The 12,773-nt window shown below is 32.4% G+C and overlaps 1 protein-coding gene across 1 annotated transcript in view; it reads left to right on the top strand.

The window, feature by feature from the left end:
- Positions 1 to 621: 621 nt before the first annotated feature.
- The window catches only part of LOC143146118 (protein Wnt-11b-2), a 30,322-nt gene continuing 18,170 nt past the window's right edge, over positions 622 to 12,773 (top strand). The window contains exons 1-4 of the mRNA XM_076310129.1: positions 622 to 650; positions 765 to 1,006; positions 10,705 to 11,057; positions 12,200 to 12,471. Coding sequence (XP_076166244.1) covers positions 622 to 650; positions 765 to 1,006; positions 10,705 to 11,057; positions 12,200 to 12,471 — 896 coding nt within the window. The remainder of the gene's footprint in view (positions 651 to 764; positions 1,007 to 10,704; positions 11,058 to 12,199; positions 12,472 to 12,773) is intronic.

Raw genomic sequence — 12,773 nt, 5'->3', positions numbered from 1 at the left:
AATACGTTTTGCACGTCGATGTATTTTCATTCCCTAGTAAACTAAACAGGCCTGTTCATTATAATATTTTGTTATATTTGACTAATATTTCACTAAGTATGCCAATAAATAAAGACAAGCAGCTGTTAATTGTTAACAACATAATTAAAGAGCTGTTTAACGACAGCTACTCTCAAGATTTCAAATTCTATTTCTTGTTCGTTAATTTATATATCCAATAATGTCGAAACCCAAAATGTATTGTCCACGAAGTATCAGTATCTTCTAATGTGCGTTGAAAGTGAATTACGGTACGTTGTGTAGAATGTTTTCTCCTTTGGGTAGACGTTTTCTCCTTATGCGGAAAGAATTAGTATACCCTGATGGTGTCTCTGAATCATCCGTCTCAGACGTCAACGGCATAGAGTATATAACAAGATAATATATAATTTTATATTTGAAATCATCTTTAGAGTTGGAGTATCCATTATATTTCCTTTATAGAATTTGAGAATCGTTAGAAGTTTTTAAATGTACAATAAACCATTTTTAAAGTGTCTACGACCGATGAATGTAAAACTATTTAATATTATACATATCTATGCTGGACAAATTTTCTACAAATCTGATAGAAAATTGAAAATGGTAAATCAAACAGAAATTCTTACGCAGTAGAATGCAGTTTATTATTCTACTTATTTTAAAGTAGCAGAATATAATTACGTATAACGGTGTTCCCAATTTGTCGTATAGTGATGTCAAGCTTGTCTTTTGTTTAATTTCAGAGCTCTTAGTCGCACAGGAGATGGTTACACGTGGACAAGGGAAGCTTGCACCAGTGCTAAAAGCTCCGGTCTTTTGGAAAGAAAGCAAGCAAGGGCATGCAGAGCAACTCCGGACGTGATGCCCAGTCTGGTGCAAGCAGCGATGGATACTTCGACGGTATGCCAGCAAGCATTTCGACATCGTAGGTGGAATTGCAGCAGCATTGAGCGCGCGCCAGATTACACACCTGAATTACTTACCGGTATGTTCTGCATCGAGACGTAAAATAGTGAGGAACATAACGATTGCGCACATCATATTCTGCTATGCTTCCAAATATTGACAGACGAAAATACAATTGTAGCAAGTTGCATTTTCATAGTATGCATTTTCATAGTATGTGCATTTATATCCATGTATCACCTGTCGTATAGTAAATGCAAAATAAATACGTATAAATATCGTAAAATTACATAACTTATGAAAAATAACTAACATTTACTGCTCCATTAGACTATAAACGAAATATAAATCACATTATATTATTGGAATCCTGGCAAGAAACTCACAAACCTTGGTTTATTAACTGTTCAGACACGAAACAATCTTTCCTCCGTATGACTAATCAAACATTTAAAGATTCGTCCGATACAATGCAGTGATTCAAAATACACATATGAATTAACAAATAGACGAAGTTGCAGTGTTAATACGAAGATTGTTTTAGAGTGTAATCACCGAAAAGATATATTCGTTTGTGAAAATAAGTATGTAAGAAAAATACGTTGATTCCGTACCGTATCCAGTCTCCAACGACTAGCGAAGAGACCTACATGAGTAGATTGGTATAGTAACCCCTCGATAAGTAGCCACATTTTCCACATAGTAGAGAATGAAGTCCATTTCGGGAACTAAAAGGTCATGGGTCTTAGGTTTTTTACCTATAGCTTTTATTTTTGTTTTGATCGTAATAATAATAGTTGCACATGCAATTGAATAAAATCATGTTGCGTTTATAATTATATACTCTCATAATTATTATGTTGCAGGAAATTGATTTTTGCCGCATAATACCTTCATTAGATAATTTAGAAATGATTCACATAGGATATAAATGAAAATAGTCCAACTACCACCTAATTTAGTTACACTTTTATCGAGAGAACCGTACTCATCTAGTGACAATACCCTCGTGTACCCATAATAAGAGCCACGCTAGCAGTTGCGATCATTTTTGATGTATTTTATTCACAGAGGGTTTGTACGGAGGATTTACACGTAGCCAGATCTCATTCAGGAAGTAATTCGCTATCGTTTCTTTTTGAAAAGCTCCACACAAATTCAACAATGTATATTTTATTGAGAAGTTGTATAGCGGTATTGGACCTAAGGTGTTCACAATATAATGTACCTAATCCAACGGTAATTTATAAATGCAACACGATTTACAACAAGAGACTAAGAGTACTAAGAATACTAAGAGTACTAAGAGATTTTTGACTAATAGTCGAAAAATTGCAAATCGTGGCGTGAACCAAGAGCTTGCTGAAATTGAATTGATTCTCAAACGGGACAGCTTTAAGTGTATACAGAGTGTTAATAAAAGTGTGAAACCATTTTTCAGAATCAATTCTTTACAAGGAGATGAATCGTAAAGACCTTTATCTTTTGGTAATCCAAAGTTTCATTTTCGAGATCAAGCAGTTAAAGTTTACCGATATCACTCCCGATATACAGAGTCACGAGAAAGAAGATACCTGAATATCTCAAATAATTCTTCTTCTTTCATTATTTTCATTTACAAATTTACTACTTTTAAAGGAGGGATTTGTTGCCCAAAACGTACCTCTTACATTGTGCTACAAAAAGGCTTATAACAAATTATTTTGTCGTTGGTAAAAGATTTAACATGGAATAATACATGTCTTAAAGATTATATTATATTATACTTTAATATTGTACTATATTATATTACAAAGAGGAGGATATATTTTATATAACATGGAATAATACATGTCTTAAAGATTATATTATATTATACTTTAATATTATACTATATTGTATTATAAAGAGGAGGATATATTTTATATATTTTAAATTTTAACATAATTGATATTGAACTGATCATGAACTCTCACAATCACTTTCTCTGCACATGCTCTGTCGAAAACAATCAGTCAAGCCAGAAGCATCACCCCACTCCTGCTAGTTCTCACGTACGCCTACGTGCAACCCACAACACGCCTATAACAATTCGGTCGTCCTGTACGTCTCGGCATCCTTGTTGAGATTCCAAATCAGGCTTGCTTACACATACGTATTATACATCATATTAAGTCACTATTATAAATCGTTATTATATAACACCTAATAATGTATTATACAACGTTTAAATTATATAATGTTCGGCTGTGAAACTTAAAATATAACATTGGGTAAAAAGTTATGGCACATCGTCTTCCTTTAGCTTCTCTCTTTCAGTGTCGCGGGGGGCCTTAGATATTTTCTATAATATGGTAATGTAAATATCGAAAGATCCACCATTCTGTAAAAAGAGAGGTGTTATATGTTGGTTTGTAACTCATAAGTCCTTTTATATTTGAATACTAATTGTTTATTTTTTGTTATTGCTAAAGCTATACTTCGGACCAATACGATGTCACCTGCATCGTATTTTCTAGCTTCTTTTCTCTTTTTGTTGAAACAATCCTTCGTTGAAACAATCCGTGTTTTAACTCGTTAAAAAATTTTAATTCAGAAGATGTTTATTTCACTAATATTTCATTTACACGGAATATAACTTTAATGTATTTCGTTGATTTTCTTCATTTTTGCATGTTACATGCAAAGCATCGAAAAACAAAATTTATTTATTTTTTACATCGACAAAGAATCCAAAGTTAGCAAACGCGATCGATGCAAGTGAATCTACAACAATTGGAAAATGTGTGTATCACTGAGTAATGCAAAATAATACTTGGTCGTGTGTTCCATTGAATTTTATAAAGAATGACCCACTCTCGATAAGTATTCGTCATCTCAAAAATAATTTATAATTATCTTGCAAATCCATGGAAGAAATACATTTTGCTAAGTAAACCAAAAGTAGATTTATTTGTTTTGACATTTTCGTTAAATATACATAAAGGTTTCAATAGATAACAAAAAATTTAAAGCATTGGCATTACTAAGAGACCTTATAAAACAAAAACTCATGGGTTCATGTTCTACAATCGATCCAAAAATGATAACAAGTGTAATTAAATCAAATTTTGTTTATATTTTCTTAACTATAATTCTTTGCAATAAATATTGTTTCCGATATGATAAATAAATATTGAGAACTCACTCTTTGTCGATCACACTTATTAACAAGGTTTAGTGTTCTGTTTCGTAAAGCATAAATTAATTTTAAATTTAACTCGATAAATACTACACAAACATTTTTTAATACGACTTTTTGTATATTTTTTCCAAAATACGTTAAAATCATCGTAATGAACACGGTTGTAAACGAGTACACGGAAACACAAATATAGACTTGGTATACGGCGCGGCGTGGTCGTCTCGGATAGTGGTACGACTTGTCGTATAAAAGTTGACACACGGTATAATTTATTATTCAACCAGTCGTATCAAATAGATCGCACGATTATACGTGTGTAAGCCCTATTATCCTTTCGGCCGCTATGTCACCGTTCATTCAACTTATATATAGGTCTGAATGTTATGTCTCGTGCTTATTATGGTATCAACATTTATAGTTCTTTGTATATATGAAACTAAAAATACATTTTACATTGCATTAAACTGGTCAAAATCGCAGGAAAAGATAGACGATATGTAAATATTCGAAACAGTTCAGGAAATATAGTAAATAAAATTAATCCTTGTATTAGTCTTCGTTTAAAATACATTTTTGCACATAATAAATAAATGTCGTTAAAAGAAATTAACTTCCATATTTTCTAGTTAAATATTTCCTATTTTTGTTTCTATGGGTTAATTGTTAAAAAGTTTACGAAACAAAGTGAACCAATCTTAGAAAAGCCATCTTTCCTGTTTTAACCAAAAGAATAAAAATGGAGTCAAAGTAAAACTGAAATGCTGCAATTTGGAATTGCTTTATATTATATCTGAATTATCTTATATCATATTATATCTGAAAATTCATTGAGGATATATTTTTTTCTTTTGTCACTTTGTCCTTTAATCGTGTGCACCACACTGCATGCAGCTTTATTTTGAAACGTTTCATAAAAGTCAGTACATGAAAGTTTAGTAATATTGAGAGAGTTGGAGTTTGTTACCATTTTGAATAAGTAATCGCCAATTTCATTACCTCTTGTACCTACATATGCATATAGAGTGGAATCTCCAAAAAAATTTTAACAGAACAGTCGTTTATTCTTTCTTGAATTTGTCTATAAAGTTTTTCCTTTATTTCTAAGATAAAGAATTTCATATTTACCTTAGAACTGCTATTGCTGTTAATGCATGTGTTGTAAATAATCAAGATGGTATCTTGTCGTTCAAAACGATACAATAAATTTCCGTAATGTATTTATTTGATTAATGCACGAATTGTCGATGATAGAAAATGATCTGGCATTCATAAACTGACAAAAACACGTTCTTAACATTAAATTCTTTTAGTATACGGTTTTCTTTTTTACGTAAATTTCATTTTGCAGACTGAGCGATCATCGATATGTTTTATTATCTCGAGAAAGTTCAATTCTAAATATTGCGTCAAAAGATACGAACTCCTAAAATTATTAGTAGCAAAATCGAAGATACAAAACACTGACGAAGAAACATAGGTACATATATAGCCCAGTTTATTTATCGTGGAAAACTAATCCTACCTATTCATTTTCACAGTCTAAAAAATATCTCACTGTCGACTTGTGCAAAAGACAACATAAGCTCCGGAATACGAATCGATTTTATCCTTTGAAGAATTTCACGATAAATAGGAAGACCTTCAAGAAGCACCTCAATTAGTAAATCATTACCAAAGCGATGCTTCGTTCCATCCTCCTTTCTCATTTTACCTCCAGATTAATCGTTCGTATTTAATGATAATTATATTGTAAATAAAAGTATTCCTCGTAAAGGGATCCTTCGTTAATGAGAAACCGAGAAGCCCGCCGTGAGTCTCGTTGCCCGTGAAAAACAGAATTGTCCGATATCTATTTGAGAACTCGAAGAGCCTCCCTTTTCGTACGCAGTACGCCAATATGCTAATCAGCTCTCCTTCAATTATTTCAAATCGCCGGCGACGAAGGGAGACCGTGAATGCCGCCTCTAAAGACACCACGAACTGTGCTATTACCGATTTACTTCGGGTGAGTCGAAGAGATGCGCCTTTTTACCTCGTTAATTGCCGACGTCTGAAGTTACCAGAAAGTCGCAGTATCATTTGGATTTTAACATTGAACCTAATTGACGAAAGATTTAATAGCTCACTGAAATTTCTTACATCTGTTTCGTGTTATAATTTTCAAGCGAAATTGACCGTGTGTAAATAAAACATATAGGGTGGAATCTCCAAAAAAATTTTAACAGAACAGTCGTTTATTCTTTCTTGAATTTGTCTATAAAGAAATCTATATTATAACATAATATAGATTTATCTGTCTTTTTTCACCTTTCTTTCGACTTTGTAACCGACGAATATTTGGCAAAGACATATATTTTATTGCGTTGGAATTACTAAGAAGAGTATTCTATTTGTAATATAAATTTTCTAGAATGTACAACGTTCTCACAGAAATAATTTAACAGTGAAATTGTTTTACTAGGTTCAAACGTGACTTCGCTTTGCAAAATAAGAATTGTGGTTTTTTAAAACGCCTGGTTTACTTTTATCGATTTATTTATATTGAAACTTGACAGAATTTTGACTTTTCACATCGATGCAACAAGAAAGATACACGAATAAAAAGGCTGCACAAAAATATAATATTTCCATTATTTACTTATATTTACCAAATCTAAATTCAACGAAACTACTTAAATATAGTTATAATTTTCACATCTTTACAGATATCTTTACATCTTCTTTTCTTTTGCTATGTCTGTCAGTATCAGGGTGGCCAAGTAAAATCCTCGTGTTCTACTGGCCTTAATTCCCCTTCCATCTCTCTGCCTCTTGCCATAAATGCTACCTAACTCATTATCAAAAAGCCTACGACAGAAAAGGAAAAATAACGTGTTCTATTTTCTTTTGGGTATACGATCAAGGCCGATAGAATGCGAGGAAAAGGGGAATTGTAAAGATAATACTTGACCACTTTAATCAGCATTCGACAACAATCTAGTGCTATATTGCACTGTATTATAAAATAGAATGCTACATTGCCTGTATTTCTCGAATATATTTCATTTGAACTTTACGAGTGTTCAAAGCAGAGGTCAACAACCTATGAAAATCGTATAATTTTAATAAATTGTATCGGTATTCCACATGTAAATATACATATGTGAATATATGTTTATAAGTTAGAGAATATTGAAATATCGAAAACAGATATGAAAAAGAAACATTAAGAATTTAAAAGCATCGAAAAGCTTGCTTTCGTCATCCTTTTTAATCAATGTAAAACAGATCTGTAGGAGATTTTTGTATTATAAGAAGACGAGCTTATGGAAGTAGTAGTTGTAGAAGCAAAGGTTTATTATTACTTCATATCTTCGTTTATTATCTATAAATGAATGTGACTCGATATCTACTCATTGACATTCTCACTCGCCCCTCTCCAGAAGAAGATTGTCGACCCCTGATCTAGATAATGTATAGAATTTTTTTCATGAAAACCGTCATTTAAAATAACTCCTGAATAATGATACTGATTTTATCGATAGAATTGAGGGTGAAATTATTTCTATGTTGTTAATGTTTGATAGGTTTCGTTTTTTATAGATTATATTAAAACCCAGTAACCCAGTTGATTGTTCTAATTGGATACTATACTTTTTTATGCATACCTTTTTAAATAAAAGATATAAATATTTTTTAAATAATAGAATAACATTCTCATTATACGCGTATATTTTATTCTTTATATAACGTGATTCAGAAAATTGTTATATATATTGTTATATTGTTATATTGTTGCATTGTAATGGCACATATATGCGGAAATTAAAATCGCTCGCAGACCAACGTCACAAACAGTACTTTCAATTTTCTTAAATATACGTGAATTGAATTACACTTTGCTAATGCAGTAAGATCTTGTATCTATGGTTTTGTGTATGAACAAAATATATTTATTTCAGTATCTCGAGTATACGAAGAGTTTACTACTGTACATTATGACCGTTAGGAAATTTAAAGTAGGATTTCTTGGAAGGGATTGAGTGAAGTGAGCAAACTATTCGCCTTTCCTCTGTACCATTCAGCTCGTAGGTAGTGTGCCAACATCTCATCTCTGCATAGTACATAAGTAGGGGTCCATATGGCGCACAGTGGAGTATTTCGTCCGAAAAAATTATTCTTTTTATTCTAACGATGCTAAATGTACTTACAAAATGTACTTACATGGTACAGTCTAATTATTTCATAAAATTTTGTATATATATATATATATATATAAACGTACAGGGAGGTAATAAATTTAAAAAAGACCGTTTATATGAATAATTTATTTCAATTATTTATTTTAATTTATTTTCGCATTTAAATATAGAGATTTTCATTAAATGCAATTCACATACGTTCTACATTTTCAGGTGTTTTAGTTGTTGCAGGCCTACCAGAACGAGGATCACTTTCCATCGAAATACAATCACTTTTGAATCATCGTTAATCATTTGAATCATTCGTTAATTTGTGTACTACTTGTCTATTTACTACCACAAACTTTACGAATCGTACCAATTGGATTTCGGAACAAGATTGACCAAACTTTTGACAAAATTTAATGCAGACTTGTTGTTCGACGTATGCAGTAATTATGAAATACGACACTCACAATTTTCAATACTTACAAAACTACGTATCGTTACCGGTTAAAAATCTGCAGGACCGTGACGCTAGACACGAGCACTCATAATGGTCCCTCCTAAATGGTGAAAACCTGTTTTTCACAATAGCACTGCCAGGTAGAAAGATATACTCACAGGTCGGATACTTTCTGGATACACTTTGTATATACATAATCTAGAAGCAGTGTGATCAAGTTTTCTGTAATTATTATTGATTCTAACGTTAGAAAACACTTCCTTTTAGCTTTATGAATCAGAGAATGACAGGGATACATTTCTTTATTAGCACCCTTAATAACTTCTCATTGACTTCTCGTCATATTTACTTCTTTTTGGATAATTAATCCGATATCTTTAATAATTGTAGAAACACTTAAATTTTTCTTTCTACATTCATTTGGGCTGTGTATATTAATTCATCGTTATTTCTTTAATGTTCGGTCTTTCATCTCTTATATCACTCATTAAATTAATTAAAATTTTTCTTCGGGTAACTTACATATTCTCTGCTTCCGTGACCGTGATGAGCAACTTAGTGAAATCATTAAACCAATATCTATTCTTTTCTAAAAATATTTTATTCTTCCTGTACGCAGACGATTGTCTGTGTTTGATTCCGAATTTTATGTATGAAAATTTGCTTCATATTCTTCCTGTAAATAATTTTCTTGGTTTAGCAACAAATTTTTTGTAAATTCTAATTTGTTATTAATGTCGTTCTTCGTACAACTGTTTTCGCATCACTAATTTAACTCCAGATATTCCTAATGATAAATGAACACCTAGATTAATTTAGCAATTTTTCATAATGTTCTATAGTTATATATCAAGTTTAATTTATTTCAAGAACAGAACATATTTCAATAAAGCTACAATTTTTTAAACGTAGTACGATTTGCTGCAGATGTGAAAAATTTAGTTTTTATAGATGAAAAGATGGACAAATGGTGCTGCTTAAATATATTGAAGAATAATCTGAAGGAAACTAGAAAAAATGGGTATTTCAAACACTTTTAAGTTTTATGCAGACAATGATCCCAAACATACGTCAAATGTAGCAAAGAACTGGTTCTTCTGTAACTATAATATCATCGAACACGTATGGTATGAATTAGAAAAAAAATTCGATTAAATATCATTTTTAATAAGCAAAACCTTAAGACCACATTATAAAAAGAATGGAACAGTATTTCCCCCATAAGTCACTAATGTCGTATTCGTTGACACCTACTAACAAGAAAAAGCCGCAAACTTTCAATTTTCTTGAAGAAAATTGTATGATCATTGACGTATTAAAATAAAACGCTAGATTTAAGAAAAAATGTTCAACAATGTTTAAACAGAGTAAGTTGATCGTACGTATTTAATGAGGTACAGCGATTGTTTGCATAACAAGAAAAATTACATTCTTTTTATTCCAAAAACTACAATACATATACCTATATCGTCCTCTCAACAAATAATAAAAAAATTCCATTTCTTCAATTACATTATATAATCTCTGCAATAATCTACTCGTCGAATACATTATCCGCATTTCATTGTCGCAATATCATAACAAATACCGTAGTTTGAGCTAAAAACTAACAGTACATATATGTAATTTAAATGTACAAAAAACTACAAAATGCTCATATGTAAAAATATATAAAGCTAAAATCGAATTTTTGTATTATTCGTCGAGAATGCCCAGTAGATATACTAGGATGGACCTTATTTTTCGAAAGTGGAATTTTGTTTCGTGTCGCTCCCCAAAAACTGGGTCACTGTGTGAAGAAACAATTGGATTTTGAAAATTTATCTTTATTTTTGTACCTCGTTTTCCTCGGTTCTGATACAAATTTCTATATAGTTTTCTTCGTATTGTTCAATTGGTCTTTTTAGTGACTAAAATCCTATATACGACAACGTTTGCATTATGATGTTATCAAGTTATAAAAAACAAAAGCTTCTTTTATTGAACAGGAACAAGGGAACAAGCGTTCGTATACGCGATGTCGGCTGCATCCGCAGTTTGGAGACTGGCTAGGGGATGCGCATTAGGCAGTCTCGCGGCTTGTTCCTGTGCAACACCACCACGAAGGGAACCACCTTCACCGTCCGCGTTGATCTCACCTTCATCCTTCACTGCGCCGTCCGTTTCTTTCAATACACTCTCGGCCAGGAACTCTTTCAAATGGGGCGGCTGCGGCGACGACGTTCGGTCAGCATCCCGCATGGCCAAAAGGTTTCTTCAGGGTTCAACACCGCCTGGTACCGGTTCGACAGCCAAGTTTATGCACGCTGTCAATATGCACAACAACCGGGCAGGTCGAAGGGTAATTAAAACGCTTCTACTGATATACAATAATGAAAGAGTAAGAAAAATAAGGTCTTTTCGTACCACACTAGAACCTCCCTTATTCGAATTAATCGAGGGACACGAGTTTGAATAGTCAACTGTTTGAAATAATCAAACGATTGGATTTTCACAGTGAGAGGGGGAGCATTTATTAACAAATATTCTAGGGTTCAAGTGAAATAAAATAATTTAGATGAAAATCGATTTCTATCGTTCTCGTTCTTGTTTCCTAATCTCCCTGGCCCACATACTTTTCTTCGTATTATCATTGTTAAGGCGAAATTGCTTCGGTCGTATAGAACTTCGAAACTACTTCTGAAATAGAAAATGCATGGTGTGAGACTATGAATATTATTAGAATTACCTTCTTCTTTATCGTTCTCACAGCTTTCGACAACTCTAGGCAACTTACTTGGATAATTAAAAAATAGTAGTGCCAAATTTAATTTGGCACTACTTGGATAATTAAACATTCGGTTGATCGAGGTACGGATAATCAGTCATTCGGATAAACTGCGTTTAAATAATTGAACGATCGGTTACACGATGTTCAAATAATCGAGGTTCTACTGTAGTATCAATTTGGTTTACCAAAATAATTTACAATTAGTGTTTCATTCGGAATACTTTGAAAAATATTCGTTAAATTTCATTGACACTGACGTATCGTCCGGTATACAAACAGAACACGATTTATTATGACAATACAGTTTTCAAGTTGCGCTTAGTTTTCAATTTTTATTTCCATTTAATTCTAGTAGCTAATGTTTTAATTGGTAACTGTAATATTTCCCTATACTTATTTGCGGCAGATAAAGAAGATATTCGATATGAATTGAAATTTTTAATGTTGTTCAAATTGTACATATATGCTAATGAAAATATTTAATGAAATATGTTTCTGAATAATTCTGAAAAACGAATTACCAAAGAAGAAACTTGATATTATATTATGATATATTAAATATCTAACTTAGATGGCATATTGATGCCTTTAAGGTATCGGATACTTTATCAAAGCAACACGTTGTTTTAATGTACTTGGATAGTAAAAATCAATTGATTTAAAAATCGATAAACACAATTCGTATGTAACATTATGTACGCTATTATGACAAGGCAGTGGAACAATCTTTGACCTTGGAATGCAAGTGCCACGGCGTATCCGGATCCTGCAGCGTGCGTACCTGTTGGAGAGGTCTCGGTTCTTCAGGTCCTTCGGTCGCAGGAAATCGTTTGCTTCGAAGATACGCAACTGCGGCAGAAGTTCGACCTAGATCCGGCGGAAGACTACCACCTTTGTACCATCATGATAACCTCTTGTACACCACTAAGAGCCCCGACTATTGCCTTCCTGATAAAATGAGGGGAAGTCTTGGAACTATCGGCAGGTAAGCTGAATCGTTTCTTCTTCTCTTGTAATGTTCAATGTGTGATCTATAGAAAATCCTAAAAAATCGGTACAATATCAGCGAACACGTGGATATGATAATAAATAGTCGGGTGACACTTTTTGAATCGGTTTGAAATCAAATAAAAATCAATAAGGTTCTCTTTCTCGAGTTGTCTGATCGGCGAGGTCATTTGATCTAACATCGCCAGTTTAAAAAATATAAAAAAACGAATCACAATTGCCTGTCGAAATATTAGGAGACGAATTTCTTTGTCTGGGTATCAATCATTTATTAAAGGT

The sequence above is a fragment of the Ptiloglossa arizonensis genome, chromosome 4 (genome assembly GCF_051014685.1).
Source record: "Ptiloglossa arizonensis isolate GNS036 chromosome 4, iyPtiAriz1_principal, whole genome shotgun sequence".
Lineage (NCBI taxonomy): Eukaryota > Metazoa > Arthropoda > Insecta > Hymenoptera > Colletidae > Ptiloglossa > Ptiloglossa arizonensis.
The sequence above is the reverse complement of the archived record's forward strand: the minus strand, read 5'-3'. Positions and strand labels throughout refer to the sequence as shown.